We start from the raw sequence: 17,504 nt of genomic DNA on the forward strand, positions 1-17,504 counted from the left end.
TACTTTTTTTTGTACTGTTTGTTTGTATTTTGAATGTTTTGGGAAATAAAAAAAAACCAAAACTTTTTTTGTACTGTCAATGCCAAATACGGGATTAACTTCCGGTCGTGGTGAAACGGATATTTCAAAATAAAAGTTCACAACTTTTGTTAAAATAAAAATGACAAAATATATAAGAACGCGGGGTTAATTTTTATAATACAAATGATCCTACAGCTACAACACAGCTAGCACACCACACATTTTTTTAATTGTTAATGTAATAATGGCTCATTTAATGCAAGAAAGCCAATTTCTCGAAACCCAATTAGAAAAATAAGCTCTCAGAGATGAAGTTTGTGTGCAGAAAGAAAGATTGATTAAGAAAGTGTGCAGAGAACAGGTCCCCAATCAAGCTTTTCCTGAATGGGGTGTATAAGGAAGAACAGTAAAATGTGAAAGACCAGGATTGGGAATCAGTGTAATAGAACTTTTAACTTTTTCCCCCCCCTCAGTATTAATTAATTTATTCATTTTCTAGTTCCATGTCTTTCGAATGTTGTTTATGGAGTAAAGGTAAATACAAATGTGAAATCAACCCCAGGAAAAGATTTTGTTCTGTTACTCAGCCCTTGTACTCTCCAGATGTGTAAATTATAAAAAGTCTAACTCAAACACACACCCGTGTGTGTAAAAAAAAACAAAAAAACTGCAGCTAATTAAACACTTTAAGTGCTCTTCTGACGCGATGCAAATCACGTGACGTCCTCCTCTGACTCTTATTGGCCGTTGAATAATTCTACCAGGGTAAACTTTATTTAGGTCAGATATCTCAAGCTGGATTATAAAGCTTTATCTCGGGTCTAGTGAATGATTAAAGGTTGCATATTACAATCCTATAGACTGACTTATGAGAAAACTACTCATCTTCTAGAAATGCCTGTCAATGAAAGCCAAAATATGTTAGTTATCAGGTCAATGAATCACCCCAGCGCTGTAGTTTATATCAGTTTATTATTGAAATACTTAAAGTGGAAAGCAGACCTGTAAAATGTTCATGCAAAAATATTATCCAGAGCCCTTTTCGGGGCTATATCCGATTTTTAGAGTGCTGTGCTCATGTTACAAACTAGGAAGTGACGCTTGAAAGTTTTTTTTTCCGTCCCTGAAAGCAGAGTGTGCCGCAGGAGTGCTCTGTAAGACACCGAGGTACTGTAAATAACCATTATTTCCTGTATGTTCATTTTAAATGCAGTCTTGCTCGAAATAGGAGGAGTTCTTTCTTGGTGGGGCAAAATGTCGGAAGATAACCCTAGGCTTCTGTGCTAATGCCCTGGGTGGGTCCTTGTTGAAATGACAGAAGTGAAGTGCGTGTCCAAAGCTACTGTAGATGCTTCCTGCAGACTCGACCCAATAACCATGTACAGGGTGTTTAAGGGTCTTTTTTTTTCTTAATGCACAGAGTAATATCTAAGACAGAGGATTTCCTATTTTAGAATAAATCAACCATTTGTATTTTATTTTATTTTTAGTGAATTCCACCTGGGAGATCATGATCTCTATAACTAGGCTATCTCCAGCTGACTCTTTTTGACCTCATTCTAGTAGTTCAGTTTTATGCATGCCTGCTATTTTATTTGTAGTGGTATGCAGTATTTTAACTAGGCTCAGTGTTGGGAAAGGGGCTGAGATTTGACTGAAGGATTCCAGTTTTAACATTGTGTACTTTTATTTATTTTGGCATTTGCAGAGCAAGTGAAAAACTGTTACACAACATTGAATCATTGCTAATAATGGGCCTACCACATAAATATTTCATTATAGATTAGATGGCTTACCCACACAAGAAGCACAGTAGCATGGCATCAAGAACCACTGCAATGAATGTCTGTTGGCTTTGCACTTTATTTTAAGCCACAGCAGAAACAGCATGCACACACTCTTGACACATGGCTATTGGGGCCCAGTGTCTCCTTTCTCTTGGCAAGCATGCTTGGTCATGCCTGTCGCTGTTGTTCTGAACTGCTCTGTAGCCTGTACATATATGTAGTAATAGTGTGTTTAGAAATCAACGTCCAGATTAAAAAGCCTCGTGATGATTGTTTTCAGTTTAAATCAGAGGATTCTATGAATATACAGTACAAATATTTAGTCGGTCTGCTTGTCAAGGTACTGTTGGATTTATGCTTGGTTTTTATGGGCTTTGTCGTATTAGAAGGATTATGCTTATATGAGCTCATGTATAGGCTCCGGTACTGAAATGTGTCTTTGGTGTAATGTTGAAAGAATCTGAGTAATTTTTACAATTCCTGTGCAAAAGGCAATCTGTCATAGGCATATTAGTTGTGGCCCACCATGCAGTTCACAGCAAGTGGGGATCTCAGACATTTTGCAGACCTTTGGTGTCGGAATAAATTCCACAGACCCTACAGAGAGCGGCACGGTGGTGTAGTGGTTAGCGCTATCGCCTCACAGCAAGAAGGTCCGGGTTCGAGCCCCGTGGCCGGCGAGGGCCTTTCTGTGTGGAGTTTGCATGTTCTCCCCGTGTCCGCGTGGGTTTCCTCCGGGTGCTCCGGTTTCCCCCACAGTCCAAAGACATGCAGGTTAGGTTAACTGGTGACTCTAAATTGACCGTAGGTGTGAATGGTTGTCTGTGTCTATGTGTCAGCCCTGTGATGACCTGGCGACTTGTCCAGGGTGTACCCCGCCTTTCACCCGTAGTCAGCTGGGATAGGCTCCAGCTTGCCTGCGACCCTGTAGAACAGGATAAAGCGGCTAGAGATAATGAGATGAGACCCTACAGATTTATTGTATGAACACAACACAAATATTTAAATAATATTGGCTGGCGTTGAGTGATATATTCCATTCAGCTAGCACGAGTCGAAGACGAATTCAATATCTTGCTGCTAGCTGAATGGAATATATCTAAAAGCCATTATTATTAATACACATTCCTTTCAGGTGTTCAGTGTGTCTTCTCTTTAAAAATTCTCTCAAAATCTTCTGTATTTAACAAAGCAAACCTGGCGGCCATGCTCGTTTACAAATTGTCACAGTCACTTGCGAGCATGGAGGTTTTATGTCTCCGACGTGTGACGTCATGTCTTGACAACCATGCAATATCGTAAACCATATTCACTGCTCATTCTCCGTTGGGTAGAGTGATGTAATACACGTCGGATAAGCAATATGCTAACAATATTGCATGCTGTCAAATCAAATGAATGAAACCCGCTTGAAGGGAATAGAATAGAATGCATATTATTTACGAACTGGGAGGTCCGTATCGTGAAATACCGTGACCGAGGTCTTGAAAAATTTTCAAGGCCGAGGTCACGGTATTTCACGATACGGACCAACCTTAAGCTGGGAAGTAATATATAAATTTTTTTCTTTACAAATTCTAACAGAAAATGAGAGCTCCTGAAAGGGAAACCGTATTTAGAACAAACCTGCTACAAGCTCGTTTTCGGTTTTCTCCTGAAATGTTTTCTTGTATTTTGTCTTCATCAGGGTAGTAGAACTCGCTTTTGCCATGAATGCTTTCGTTATCGCTATCCATGCTATAAAATTAATGCTATTATACTGAGAAATGCGAAACTAAACGTTAACAAAAAATTGCTCCTATGTTTGTTGTTAACTATTGAGTCGCCAAAGGTCCGTAACTGGGGTCTGTACAGTAGGATTCCGGACTGCTTGCGAACCAATCAGAGCGCATGATTTGATGGAAACCAGATGGCGAAGAAAAAAAATTTTTTATTCCATCGAAAAAGTGTCCTGTATGTATAACACTGGGGAACAATTTTAAAAAAATGTTCTGTTGAGTTAGATTTTTATGCTGATTAAAACTAAAATTGGCATGCTGATTCCAAAATTGCAGTCAGTTTTTTTTTTTTTTCTAGCACGTCAAGTTTTTTCTCCACAGCTTACCCTCCAGATAAGCAAAATTCCACTGATTAGCTGTAGTAAGACTATTTGAAGGTTATGGAAGAACATTATCAGGGTAGATGGGATGTACATATGATGGCTGACTATTGTTGGAGCATCAAACGCGATAGTCCTCAAGTTGAACACTCCAGAAAGAGCTATAAATGTAAATTTTTACCTTAACTACTTGCACACAATTATAATTACAGTAGCCATATCCTTTGTAAAAACATAAGTGTTAAATAAACATTGCAGTCATGCCTGTTTCTTTCATATTTCATTGTATGTCAATATTTGTAAATTTTTATAAAACAAGCACATATCTGTTAAGTACAGTATTTTTCATATTTTTTAAGAAAACGGGGATCCTATAGTTCAAAAACTTGACGTGATAGAGAAAAACTGAGATCAGTTTTGGATTCCGCACCCAAAAATTAGTTAAAACAGCTGTCAGACCTAACTCAACAAAAAATTGTGTTCCCCAGTGTAATAATATGTAGTAATGTATTCAATTAATATGAACCATATTAAGGCATGTGAGAATTTTTATTCCTGAACCCTGAGAATTCAAAGTCAAAATATATTTGAATCATACCATATTAACTGCATGTTTTCTATTTTTTATTAAAATAGTATTATTCATATATAGCTTTAATTAATGTGCTTTTTATGTTAGGGAATAAAACAAACTTATGGGTTGTTTTACAATCAGGGTACAAAGTTTGTGTCACAGGGGTCCAAAATTCAAATTGATTCAGACTGGTTCTTGTACCAGTTTTTAAGTGAAGGACAAGTTAAAGAACAGATTTCAGGTAATTTTTTGACATGTGTATGGTAGTTTTGTATAATCTGCTATAAGATAAAGAAGATTAAGTGTAGCTTTAAGCAGGGCTGAGAGAAACAAATGAAGTGATTCTCGGAGAGGACTTTTTTTTGACAATTCAGGATCCACTACTTCCATAGTGCTTTTAAATATAAGGCTGTAAGCTTTGTGTTAGTTGTCTCTAATATTTATGTCCCAATATCTTGACCACGTTTTAGGATGAAAATAATCATTTTAGATATGTTATTTTATATTGAAAAATTAGCTGCCTCGGAGAGGACATTTTTTTGACACAATTACATACTAATTTGATCAAAATAGTTTGAAAACTTACTGGCAGAGCATTTTTTAACATAGTTACTGGCCAGATTTGGTCTCCTAGTCAATGCCAAACCAGCTTCACTGGGAGACCAAATTTTAAACCAAGTTATGTCTTATCATGGCGGCACGGTGGTGTAGTGGTTAGTGCTGTCGCCTCACAACAAGAAGGTCCGGGTTCGAGCCTCGTGGCCGGCGAGGGCCTTTCTGTGCGGAGTTTGCATGTTCTCCCCGTGTCCGGGTGGGTTTCCACCGGGTGCTCCGGTTTCTCCCACAGTCCAAAGACATGCAGGTTAGGTTAACTGGTGACTCTAAATTGACCGTAGGTGTGAATGTGAGTGTGAATGGTTGTCTGTGTCTATGTGTCAGCCCTGTGATGACCTGGCGACTTGTCCAGGGTGTACCCCGCCTTTCGCCCGTAGTAAGCTGGGATAGGCTCCAGCTTGCCTGCGACCCTGTAGAACAGGATAAAGCGGCTACAGATAACGAGATGAGAATGAGATGAGATGTCTTATCATTTGGTTCAATCAGTTGCAATTAATTAACCAAGTACCATGTAAGTATACATTTAACAAGGAAAACTTGGCACTGCATTAACTATGTTGATATTATGCTGGCTGAAACAAGGATTCGTAATGCGGCAATTTGCATCACAGAATATACCGCAGCGGTGGAGCCGCATGGACTCTGGGGCCTGTGATTGTATTGCTCAGACCAGTTGGTCTCCTAGTGGAAAATCCTTAAACGCTCTGCTTACTGGCATTCAACATTAAAACTTAACTATGTTTCCAATGATATGGAACCAAATATTTGTTTTATGGGCGGCACGGTGGTGTAGTGGTTAGCGCTGTCGCCTCACAGCAAGAAGGTCCGGGTTCGAGCCCCGTAGCCGGCGAGGGCCTTTCTGTGCGGAGTTTGCATGTTCTCCCTATGTCCGCGTGGGTTTCCTCCGGGTGCTCCGGTTTCCCCCACAGTCCAAAGACATGCAGGTTAGGTTAACTGGTGACTCTAAATTGACCATAGGTGTGAATGTGAGTGTGAATGGTTGTCTGTGTCTATGTGTCAGCCCTGTGATGACCTGGCGACTTGTCCAGGGTGTACCCCGCCTTTCGCCCGTAGTCAGCTGGGATAGGCTCCAGCTTGCCTGCGACCCTGTAGAACAGGATAAAGCGGCTAGAGATAATGAGATGAGATGACATATATTGCCATACATTCACCAAAAATAACCTTATCACCAATTTTTTTTTTTTTTTTTGCATGGTAAATAGAGCTATCACAGGGCTACAATAAACAACCAAGTTTATTTAGTCAAGCCTTTTGATATTGAAGATAATAAGTGTTAAATGTGATATATATATATTTTTTAGCTTGCGTACCCTGATTGTAAAACATTTGTATCATTTTCAGTTCAGTTAGGTTTGGATCATGTTTGAGAAGCCCTGGTTTAGAGTTTAGTATTTATTAAAGTTCTGGATGTGACCCCCCCCCCAAAAAAAAAACCCCACAACTTTGCATGAAAATCTGTTGATTATGGCCTCTTTCTTGTTTGTTTCATTTCCCCCCAAAGTCTGAAGCAGTCATAGAGAGTAATGGATTTGTATCTGGCTGTGTGTTGGAGAGTTGATTCCTCGGTCATGCTTTCACACCGCATTTTCCCCTCTGACGGAATTTCCCGCACGACCCCGGTGCGCGTTTGCTGCCTTTAGATTCTCTCAGCACCCCACATGGAAGTCACGGCCTTATATGGTCGCGGAAGTAGGCGGAGGCCAACCGGACTGGAGGATCACAAGACTGGAGCTGAAACAGAACTGTGTTGTTCGGTAGCGATCGCGGACTGCGCCTTTTACAAAACCTCAAGACGTTTGTGCAAGCAAGCAAGCGCGCACACACACACACACACACAGAGCGTGCACTTGAACAGTCCTTGGTAGCTCTTTTCCCCCCTGTGTGTGTCCGGTTTTTTAGTAAATGCTCGTTGTGTGTGAAAGTCTATCTCCTCTTGAGTAATACAGGAGTGAGGTCAGCATAGCATGACTCAACCTTGGCTGTGCATGCAGTCATTTCTGGGCTGTTGCTCGGCGCATGGACACTCGGGAGTTTGTCTCTGTCCGATCCCTGAGCAAAACGGTAAGAGATTTCTTTTAAAATAATTTCAGCTTGGTGCAAACTAGCTCGTGGTTGTGTTTACCAAAATGGTGGACACGTTTTAAGCAGTCCACTGCGCGCCGAGTAGGTTGATTTGTAAACAGCTAGTCTGCTGGAGAGTTCTGTTTTCAGGGCTCAATTGTAGTTTTGATGTGTTCGTGCAAAAAAAAAAAAAAAGGGAAACAGACTAGATTTGACATTGCGTAATGTTACTTTGTCGGTTGGTCGGTAACTGTAGAGCTTTGTCATTTCGAAAGCTACAACTGTGCTTCAGTTGAGTTGACATGTGTGAGTGTAGGATCAACAGACAGACAGACACTGACTCTCTCTGTCTTTCTGATTTCCTCCAGCACAGACCACACCGTGATCATCCTATCTGTGCTGGCCCTTTATATGGCGTATTGTTGTTGCTGCAGTGTCTAATCCCGTTTCTGCAACAAAAGACTTCTCGTAAATCTCGCTGAGCTGGACTCAGGAGGAGGAGGAGGTGGAGGTTCGAGTCCCAGCGCCAGCATGGCCACTGGCTCAGAGAGCAGTGCTAGTGCGCAAACACTTAGAGTAGTGCAACCAAACAAAAATCGCATCCCCGTGTCAAGTGTAGTACTTTGACTGATTTACATTCACAATTAAAGAGCATTAAATGATAGCACTTGACCTTACAAGCCTCTTCATTGCCTGGGTTAACCTTTTGTTTTTGTTCTCTCAGCTCCTGAACTGTACCTTTCCTTATGGTCGGTGCTGCTTGCCTTGCCTTGCCTTGTCTTGCCTCATCTTTTTGGTACTTTTTCACGTGGAAATGAGGCTGTACTTTACCTTAAAATAAAAGTTTTGTAGTTACCTTGTCAAGTCAAGTCAACTTTATTGTCAAATATGCTATACATGCTCGACATACAGCACAGATGAAATATCAGTCCTGTCTGACCCACGGTGCAAATAAAAATAGAATAATTGAAAACAAACAAACAATATAAACACTCTAGATGGGAACTAGACATGGACTAAACACTCAAACAATAAGCTTGTAAGCATAAAGGGGGGAAAAAAAGTACTAAACTGTAGGCCTGTCTTTACTTGGGTTGTTGCTAGGTGGTTAGGTTCAAACTACGCCTTTTCTACCTTTTTAATATCTGTGGATATATTGTACCAAAATGAATTAAGTTTCTAGAGTAACACGGTGGTGTAAGTGGTTAGCACGGTCACCTCACGGTAAGAAGGTTCTGGGTTCGAGCCCAGCGGCCGGCCTTTCTGTATGGAGTTTGTATGTTCTCCCCGTGTCTGCATGGGTTTCTTCTGGTTTCCTAGACATGCGGTTAGGTTAGTATGGGACGGCCCTTGAGCGAGGCACCGAACCCCTAACTGCTCCCCGGGCACTGTTAGCATGGCTGCTCTGGGTATGTGTGTGTGTTCACTGCTTCAGATGGGTTAAATGCAGAGAGGAATTTCACAAGTGTGTGATGAATAAAGTTGTGCTTTCTTTCTTAAAGGGCTGATGACACGAACATGACTCTATGCAATTTCTTAAATAAACTATGCAACATGGCAAACATGTTAGATTTCTGTTATAATTACGTGAAAAGAAGCTGTTACGCAAATATCCAACTTTTAATTGCACAGCGCAAGAAAACTGGGTCCGTGGCTCGCGGCCATGTTGTGACATCAGCGGAAGAACACGCTGCGGTTCACTGGCTGTTCTACTCTGGTTCTGCTCAATGGAAATGGCGCATGAAAACGCCGGTGAACTCTCTAGTGCTAGCTCTTCCTCTTCTGGGAGTCTAGAATTGTGTTGATCTCTTCCGAATAGAATCTATGATAGCCTACCCTCTTTACCCTTTGCCTCTCGTTGCTAGGCGGCAGTTACATGGTTGGTGAGGGCTCCCACTTGTCACGAGTGCGCCTGACTTGCTTCACCCACTTCGCATACAGCTCAGGATCTCTGGGAAACTTGAATAAACTTACCCCATCCTTGTAGGTTTTGGAGCAAAAGCCGGCAACACAACGCGAAGGCATAATAACTTGTATATATAAATAATGTATAATAATAATACTAATAATGACAAACTGAACACCTGTTGCATCAACAACAAACTGGTAAGTTAGGAGGAAGGTTCTTTCACTGATGTCATATAGCTCCTCCTCCTCTTTCGTCTCCTGGGTGCTGCAGCCCTGTCAAATTTGCCCAAATGGCCGCGTTTTTTATCATAACTTGTAAAAATAGGCGCCTTCGTGAATTAATATATGGATCATCGGGAATTACTTTTTATGTTATAAAACATCGCCAAAGATGTCAAAAACGTGTCATCAGCACTTTAAAGGTATAAAGATACCCCTATGTAAATGGTAGAAAAATTGAGGAAGCCATGGCCTAATGGTTAGAGAAGCAGCTTTAGGACCAAAAGGTTGCCGGTTTGATTCCCTGTACCAGCAGGAATGGTTGACGTACCCTTGAGCCAAGGCACCTAAACCTCAACTGCTCCCCAAGCTGCTCTGGGTACATTGTATGTCGCTCTGGATAAGAGCGTCTGCTAAATGCCTCTAATGTAAAAATGTGTTGGGGGTTTTTTGGCACAGTACTCACTTTGATTTGAATATAACACCCATAAAAATCTCTTAAGACTGTTTATATTCACCATCTATAAACAGCTAGTTTCAAACCTGGTCACCAACGACTGTACTAAATAGCAGCTTGTGTCAGAATAGTAGGCCAACTTCCTTCTAAGACCATATTATTTACCATATGTTTATTATGGTCGTACACCATATGTGGTATGTGGCTTTGACCCCCAGCCTAGGTGCTGCTTTCACCCCCACGTGTAGTGAAATTTATACTGAACAACTGCAGCTACCTAGTAGAAACTGGAGACTTTCACGCTATCATAATATGGCAGTTGTCACTTGTACAACCCAAAATGTCAAGACCACTTGCTTTAAAACAGTTTACGCACGACTCTGCACGCCTTGCTCTGTGTCTTGCATGAACTTGTTATAGATCCATAATTACAACGGTCTGCATGATCACTGTTGCTTTCCTTGCATGCGCACATGATTGTCCTTTTTTTAAGTTTGCACTTGCAAGAAATGGATAAACAGTTTGATCATTTGGCAATGTTTTATTGGTAGGATATACTTTCTGTTGTGGCAGGATCAGAGTGCAAATGCAAATCGTTACGTGATCTAAGAGCATGCTGGGTTTTCCCCCTCATAGTTTCTCTGCTCACTTGTTCTATACAAAGGCACTCCAGGGTGCAGTTTTGTTTTTTTTTTAAAAAAAGAACAACCTGGTGAATCTCGCAGGAGCTCATTCCTACATTAACATGCTGCATTTGTATATTAAAGGTTTCTGCTGAGAATGAGGAACTGCTGGCTGTAGTCACTGTTACTTTAAGTTGTCAAATTTTCATGACCTCACAAACCTCACTAAATAAATGTAATAAGACATGGTGTCCTGGGGTCTTAGTTGCAGCACCTGCATGATAGATCTCAGACCTGTTTCATCATAAATCAGGTCCTTGTAATACACACACACAGCTATTTTGTCAGTTTAGCAGAGAGGCAAATTCTGAGCTAATAAAACCACAGAATAGTTTCCATGGAGAAGTGTTTTACTGCTGACAAATGTTAATCTACGAAAGTGTAAATTGTTTTGGGATCTGAAAGTTCTTGTATGGAAAAATGCTCGTAATAAAAGTTCTAGATGCTATGAGTTCACAAATATGAGTAAACCAATGAAAAGGTGCCATAAAATGTTAACACTTTACGGTATATATGTTGAGGCATGTTAATGTCTAATATAATGTTAATATATTATGAAGCAGCATCATGATGGTCAGAACTGTCACACTTAGTTTCATTACTTAATGTGAAGTGCTTGATACGGTTACACGCTAGCTTTGGATTGTATGTAGCTTTCCCCTTTTCTTTTTTGTTCTCTCTCTCTCTCTCTCTCTCTCTCTCTCTCTCTCTCAAATTAGAGGCTATCAGGGGACGACAAATAATTTGTTATTGCCACACTTACAGTTAAGTTTTCCAAACATAGTTGATTTCATTCTTACGTTTTCTGCTGTGACTCACAGTGTGGTATCTTTGGTGGTTTACTGAAATGAGTGTGAGCCCTGAAAGTGTTTTTTTTTTTTTTTTTTTCCCAACTCTGTATGCACTGGAATCAAAAAATTATGAGCAATGTAACTGTATTTTTCATACCTATTATTATGCTAAATACACAACCGCTACACCATCTATTGAATTAACCGTTTCCACTTAAATCCCTTCAGTTGGTCTGTATTCATGAAAAAAGTGGATTACCGTTCTAAGTGCATACACTTGTGACTGATGGTTTTTGTCCCTTTCTCTTCAGGTTGTCACCCATGAACACACAACAGAAGTCAAGTTCCAGGAGTTTTAAATTGCCTTGATACACACTAGGCGTAGAAGACGACTTGGTGCAAAGGAAAGCAGTAGACATGTTTGAGGGTCTGTCAGTTGACACTGTGATTTCTGCTAATGGGATGCTGCAGTTTTACATTTTAAAGCTGACTTCCATTCCAACTATGCTTAGCAGATTTGGATGACCACAGACTCTTTAAAACTTCAAGCTACATTTGGGAATAAAGGGGGACGTAGAAGATTAATCCCATTGGCGAGAGCTTGGTGTGGTTTGGAGGTTTGAACTCTTCTTTACCCCGTCACGAGCTCACTCCAGCCCTCTCTTACCATCCTTATTCATGATAGTCATGAGTTTGCCAGCTCAACAGAAAGCCAACACAAAGAGGACAGGCAAGCGCATCACTTTCTTTAACGATCAGGGTGTTGCAATGAAAGAAGCTTCTCAGCGCACTGAGGGCTCCTACTACGGCATGGGGGCCCCTCCCTCAGAGTCAGGCCACAATGAGGCTGCTGGTGTGGAAAGCTCCACTGCTGATGGACCACATATGTTTCTCAATTCTGTCATTTTCAGCCCAGATAAGGGCAGCCAGAACCGAGGTCATTACCAACAGACTATGACAATGAAGTGGCCACACCAGGACCTATCGCAGCCAACTCAACAGAGACATACAGCCTGGCCTCAGGGTGTCACAACGACAACTTGGGCTCAGAACTATCCTCCATACCTGGGACCGCAGACTGGTTTTGTAAAGCAGGTACCTGAAGGCATTACAATACCACAGCAGCAATCGGCCGCTGTTAGGATAGCGGAAAAGCAACAACAGGCACCCAACACAGGTGGTGAAGCCTTTAGGGATGCTTCTAAAGCTAGTAGTGGTCTGGACTGGGAGCAGCAGCAACAAACTTTTCAGCAGGGTCACAGACCTGCACTTTTCAATCCCCAGCAGAATGTGATGTCCAACACTGGGAACACATCAGTGCTTCAGCCCTTTCGGTTAGCTTTCGGGCAGCCTAGGCAAAACTTGGCAGCAGGCTATTATCAGGTATTCCATGGTAACAGAACCTTGCAAAATGTGAATTTTGTGAACAGCACCCAAACAAATTCCCAAAATAGAATGCAGCAGCAACTTCAGCAGCAGCAACTTCAACAACAACAACAGCAACTTCAACAACAGCAGCAGCAGCAGCAGCAAATTCAGCAGCAGCAGCAAATTCAGCAGCAGCAAATCCAGAGAATGATCCGCCATAATCAGCAAACACAGCAGCTAGTACACCAACAAATACTTCAGCCTCAACAACAGTCGCAACAACTTGCTCAATCACAACAGGCACAGCCACAACAGCAAGCACAGCATTTAAACCAGATCCAGCAGCAGTCGATACAAATGCCACAACAGATACAAATACCACAGCAAGCACAGCCGCCACTACAACAGCAATTACAGCAACATTTGCAAAAATCTCACCAGCAACAAGTGCAACAGCCCCAATCAGTAAATCAGCAAAAAGCCGAACAACTACAAAAGCTGCAAGAGAATCAACAAATAGTGGAATATTCCTCTGCTGGCAAACAACCTCAGTCGCTTTCCCAACTCGAGCAATCAACAGGGCAATCCCAGGACACACCTGAATCAACACAGCCCCAGAATAATGTTCCTCAGTGCCCTGCTGTCCTTCCTCAGGCATCTACTGAGACACAACAACCTGGACCACGGCGGTCTCGGCGCCTCTCCAAAGAGGGTGGTGGACAGGCGACAGAAAATCCCATCCTTGTGCCCGTTGAGCATCAGACTCAGGGCTCTCATAATGGAGCCACTGAAGCAAGCGATGCTGGTGCCAAGCAGCCCATCCGAGCTGCTCCTACAGGGGTCATCCAGAGCACACGGCGAAAAAGGAGGGTGTCCCAAGAGGCCAACCTGGAGACATTGGCTCAGAAGGCCTCTGAAATGGAGTCTTTACCTTCACACCCAGTCAAGGTAAGTGCAAGAAGACACTATCTTTGTACTGTGAAATGGAAGCATGATTATTGTTCCCTATTTGATGAAACAAAATAATTATAGCATGACTGTGGTCACTCGTGTGTAAGATTTGCTTGGTAAGTGTGTGCACAGAAACAATTTTGAAATGCCTACTGGTTCTGCAGGTTTCACTGCTGTACTGTAGCAGAATGCTTTCAGCAGAATGTGAATAGAACAGGTGCTGCTGTTCTAGTTCACAAGCTGATTCAGACCACTGCCTCTGCTGATGCCTTGTGCAAATACAAATGATTGTTCTCTGCCATTAGGCCTATACTCAGCAATTCTATCTCTGATGTTAAATGTATATGTATCTAAGCATATACACTCAGCATAATATAGGGTCAGAGAGTAATTTAAATTGAGCCGTAATTCATCGTTTTGGCATTTGGTTCCTCTTTTTCCTTTCCTTTTTTTTTTCTCAGCTCATCTGGCCATAAAGCCAATGAGCTATTGCCATGGCATGGCAGCCGTCATCCACAATTCAGTTAAATCCTATCTCCTCCCTCATTTCTCCATGGATTTCCGTTCTGATTATTTTGTTTGAAAGAACTCATAAGTCCGTTACAAAACTTGGTCATTTTTTTTTTATTTGTTTGTTTTTTTTTTGCTAACGAGTTAGTAATTAGGCCAAATTAATGAGTTTTCCAGGCCTCTCATTAGAATTTTCTCCTCTTTCATTTCTCATCCAATTCCAGTTCTGATCGATGTTTTGGGTAGATCTTCCTTTAAGGAACAAAACTTGGTCATTTGTTGATTTTTTTTTCCTGTTGTAAACAATTTGTTTACAACTTTGTTTATTTTCACTTAAATCCTATCTCCTCCCTCAGTTCTCAATGGATTTCAGTTCTGATTGTTCTGTTTGAAAGAACTAGTCCTTCTGTACAAAACTTGTTCATTGTATTGTCAAATTTTTGCTAACACACTGCTAATTAGGTCACCTTAACCCTCTGGGGTCGAGAGCTTCGCCAGCGAAGGTTGACAGGTTTGGAATGAGTAGGTCATGTATTGAGAGAGAGAGAGAGATATCTTTGAGTTTTTTATCAAACAAGCATGATAAACATATTGACAAACTTTATACTTTACACTTTATGTGCCCACTGCCGGATAATATTATCTCATCTCATTATCTGTAGCCGCTTTATCCTGTTCTACAGGGTCGCAGGCAAGCTGGAGCCTATTCCAGCTGACTATGGGCGAAAGGCGGGGTACACCCTGGACAAGTCGCCAGGTCATCACAGGGCTGACACATAGACACAGACAACCATTCACATTCACACCTACGGTCAATTTAGAGTCACCAGTTAACCTAACCTGCATGTCTTTGGACTGTGGGGGAAACCGGAGCACCCGGAGGAAACCCAAGCGGACATGGGGAGAACATGCAAACTCCGCACAGAAAGGCCCTCGCCAGCCACGGGGCTCAAACCCGGACCTTCTTGCTGTGAGGTGACAGTGCTAACCACTACACCACCGTGCCGCCCCCAAATAATATTATAGTTTTTAAATTGCCTAAATTAGACGAAACATAAAACTTGTCACCTTCCTCAGTCACACTGGAGTCAGAGCGTGCAATTAGGCATTCATGAAAGACTATTCACATGGTCCTGGCATGATGATCACTTTTTCGGTTTCAATTGGTGTCTCTTAGGAATGCCCACTGTAAACAGGATAAAATCTGTCAGACATAGTTTAGGCTATTTGGAGGTAAAACTTGTAGCGAGATGGCACATGGATTTTATGCACTCCGGATGATTCAGGACAGCCATTTGGTTCAATCTTGAGAACTGTGACACTGATGATGAACGGCGCCCTCCTTTTTTTTTTTTTTTAAACATCGACTCAATCAGCCGAAGCTCAACTCGAGTAAGTGTAAATATTTCTTATGAGCAGATCGGTTGATATGCGTGTGCTGTAGTGCATACACAAGAAAAACGACTAAGCAATTTTTCCAGAGTTAAAAGTATTTTCCTCAAAATAGTTAATTTTGCTCTATTTTGAGTTTAGAGAGTAAAATTTGGGGTTTGGGTGGGAGCAAAATTTGAGTAATTGAATAACAGACTTGCTGTTGTTGTGGCTCTGAACTGAGTAAAATAGTACAAGAGTTAATTTCAAGACACACTGAATAGAGTCAAATACCAAAATAATCAAATACCAGATAAATGAAGCTGTTGAAAAAAATGAGTTTTAGAATGGTGTTGGAATATGTGGAAAACAAAAACATGACCTTACCCATTGTGGCTTGACCTGATGGGCTTACCCTAGGTTTAAGAGATGGCAGTGGGAGGGGTTTTCACTCTTCTCATTGAATGAATGGCAATTTTTTTAAACTTCTCATTGAATACCCCTCCTACTGCCAACCCTTTATCCCAAAACAATAGGACGGACATTTTTTTAATGGACAGTTAATTGTCCAACTCAATGGAGCAGATTTACAGTGGGGCAAAAAAGTATTTAGTCAGCCACCAACTGTGCAAGTTCTCCCACTTAAAAAGATGAGAGAGGCCTGTAATTTTCATCATAGGTACACTTCAACTATGAGAGACAGAATGGGGAGAAAGAATCCAGGAAATCACATTGTAGGATTTTTAATGAATTAATTGGTAAATTCCTCGGTAAAATAAGTATTTGGTCACCTACAAACAAGCAAGATTTCTGGCTCTCACAGACCTGTAACTTCTTCTTTAAGAGGCTCCTCTGTCCTCCACTCATTACCTGTATTAATGGCACCTGTTTGAACTCGTTATCAGTATAAAAGACACCTGTCCACAACCTCAAACAGTCACATTCCAAACTCCACTATGGCCAAGACCAAAGAGCTGTCAAAGGACACCAGAAACAAAATTGTAGACCTGCACCAGGCTGGGAAGACTGAATCTGCAATAGGTAAGCAGCTTGGTGTGAAGAAATCAACTGTGGGAGTAATTATTAGAAAATGGAAGACATACAAGACCACTGATAATCTCCCTCCATCTGGGGCTCCACGCAAGATCTCACCCTGTGGGGTCAAAATGATCACAAGAACGGTGAGCAAAAATCCCAGAACCACACGGGGGGACCTAGTGAATGACCTGCAGAGAGCTGGGACCAAAGTAACAAAGGCTACCATCAGTAACACACTACGCCGCCAGGGACTCAAATCCTGCAGTGTCAGACGTGTCCCCCTGCTTAAGCCAGTACATGTCCAGGCCCATCTGAAGTTTGCTAGAGAGCATTTGGATGATCCAGAAGAGGATTGGGAGAATGTCATATGGTCAGGTGAAACCAAAATAGAACTTTTTGGTAAAAACTCAACTTGCCGTGTTTGGAGGACAAAGAATGCTGAGTTGCATCCAAAGAACACCATACCTACTGTGAAGCATGGGGGTGGAAACATCATGCTTTGGGGCTGTTTTTCTGCAAAGGGACCAGGACGACTGATCCGTGTAAAGGAAAGAATGAATGGGGTCATGTATCATGAGATTTTGAGTGACAACCTTCCATCAGCAAGGCCATTGAAGATGAAATGTGGCTGGGTCTTTCAGCATGACAATGATCCCAAACACACCACCCGGGCAACGAAGGAGTGGCTTCGTAAGAAGCATTTCAAGGTCCTGGAGTGGCCTAGCCGGTCTCCAGATCTCAACCCCATAGAACATTTTTGGAGGGAGTTGAAAGTCCTTGTTGCCCAGCAACAGCCCCAAAACATCACTGTTCTAGAGGAGATCTGCATGGAGGAATGGGCCAAAATACCAGCAACAGTGTGTGAAAACCTTGTGAAGACTTACAGAAAATGTTTGACCTCTGTCATTGCCAACAAAGGGTATATAACAAAGTATTGAGATGAACTTTTGTTATTGACCAAATACTTATTTTCCACCATAATTTGCAAATAAATTCTTTAAAAATCAGACAATGTGATTTTCTGGATTTTT

The 17,504-nt window shown here is 41.6% G+C and overlaps 1 protein-coding gene across 3 annotated transcripts in view; it reads left to right on the plus strand.

Moving 5' to 3' along the window:
• Nucleotides 1–1,144: 1,144 nt before the first annotated feature.
• Nucleotides 1,145–17,504, plus strand: part of mideasb (mitotic deacetylase associated SANT domain protein b) — a 48,336-nt gene continuing 31,976 nt past the window's right edge. For 2 of the 3 annotated variants that reach the window (XM_060934152.1, XM_060934155.1), the window contains exons 1-2: nucleotides 6,834–7,177; nucleotides 11,547–13,551. In XM_060934152.1, the coding sequence (XP_060790135.1) occupies nucleotides 11,914–13,551 (1,638 nt within the window). In that variant the 5' untranslated portion in view covers nucleotides 6,834–7,177; nucleotides 11,547–11,913. Of the gene's footprint in view, nucleotides 1,189–6,833; nucleotides 7,178–11,546; nucleotides 13,552–17,504 lie in introns of those variants that run through there. The other variant, XM_060934154.1, reaches the window with a different exon arrangement.

Source organism: Neoarius graeffei, chromosome 11 (assembly GCF_027579695.1).
Source record: "Neoarius graeffei isolate fNeoGra1 chromosome 11, fNeoGra1.pri, whole genome shotgun sequence".
In the NCBI taxonomy this organism is placed as follows: domain Eukaryota; kingdom Metazoa; phylum Chordata; class Actinopteri; order Siluriformes; family Ariidae; genus Neoarius; species Neoarius graeffei.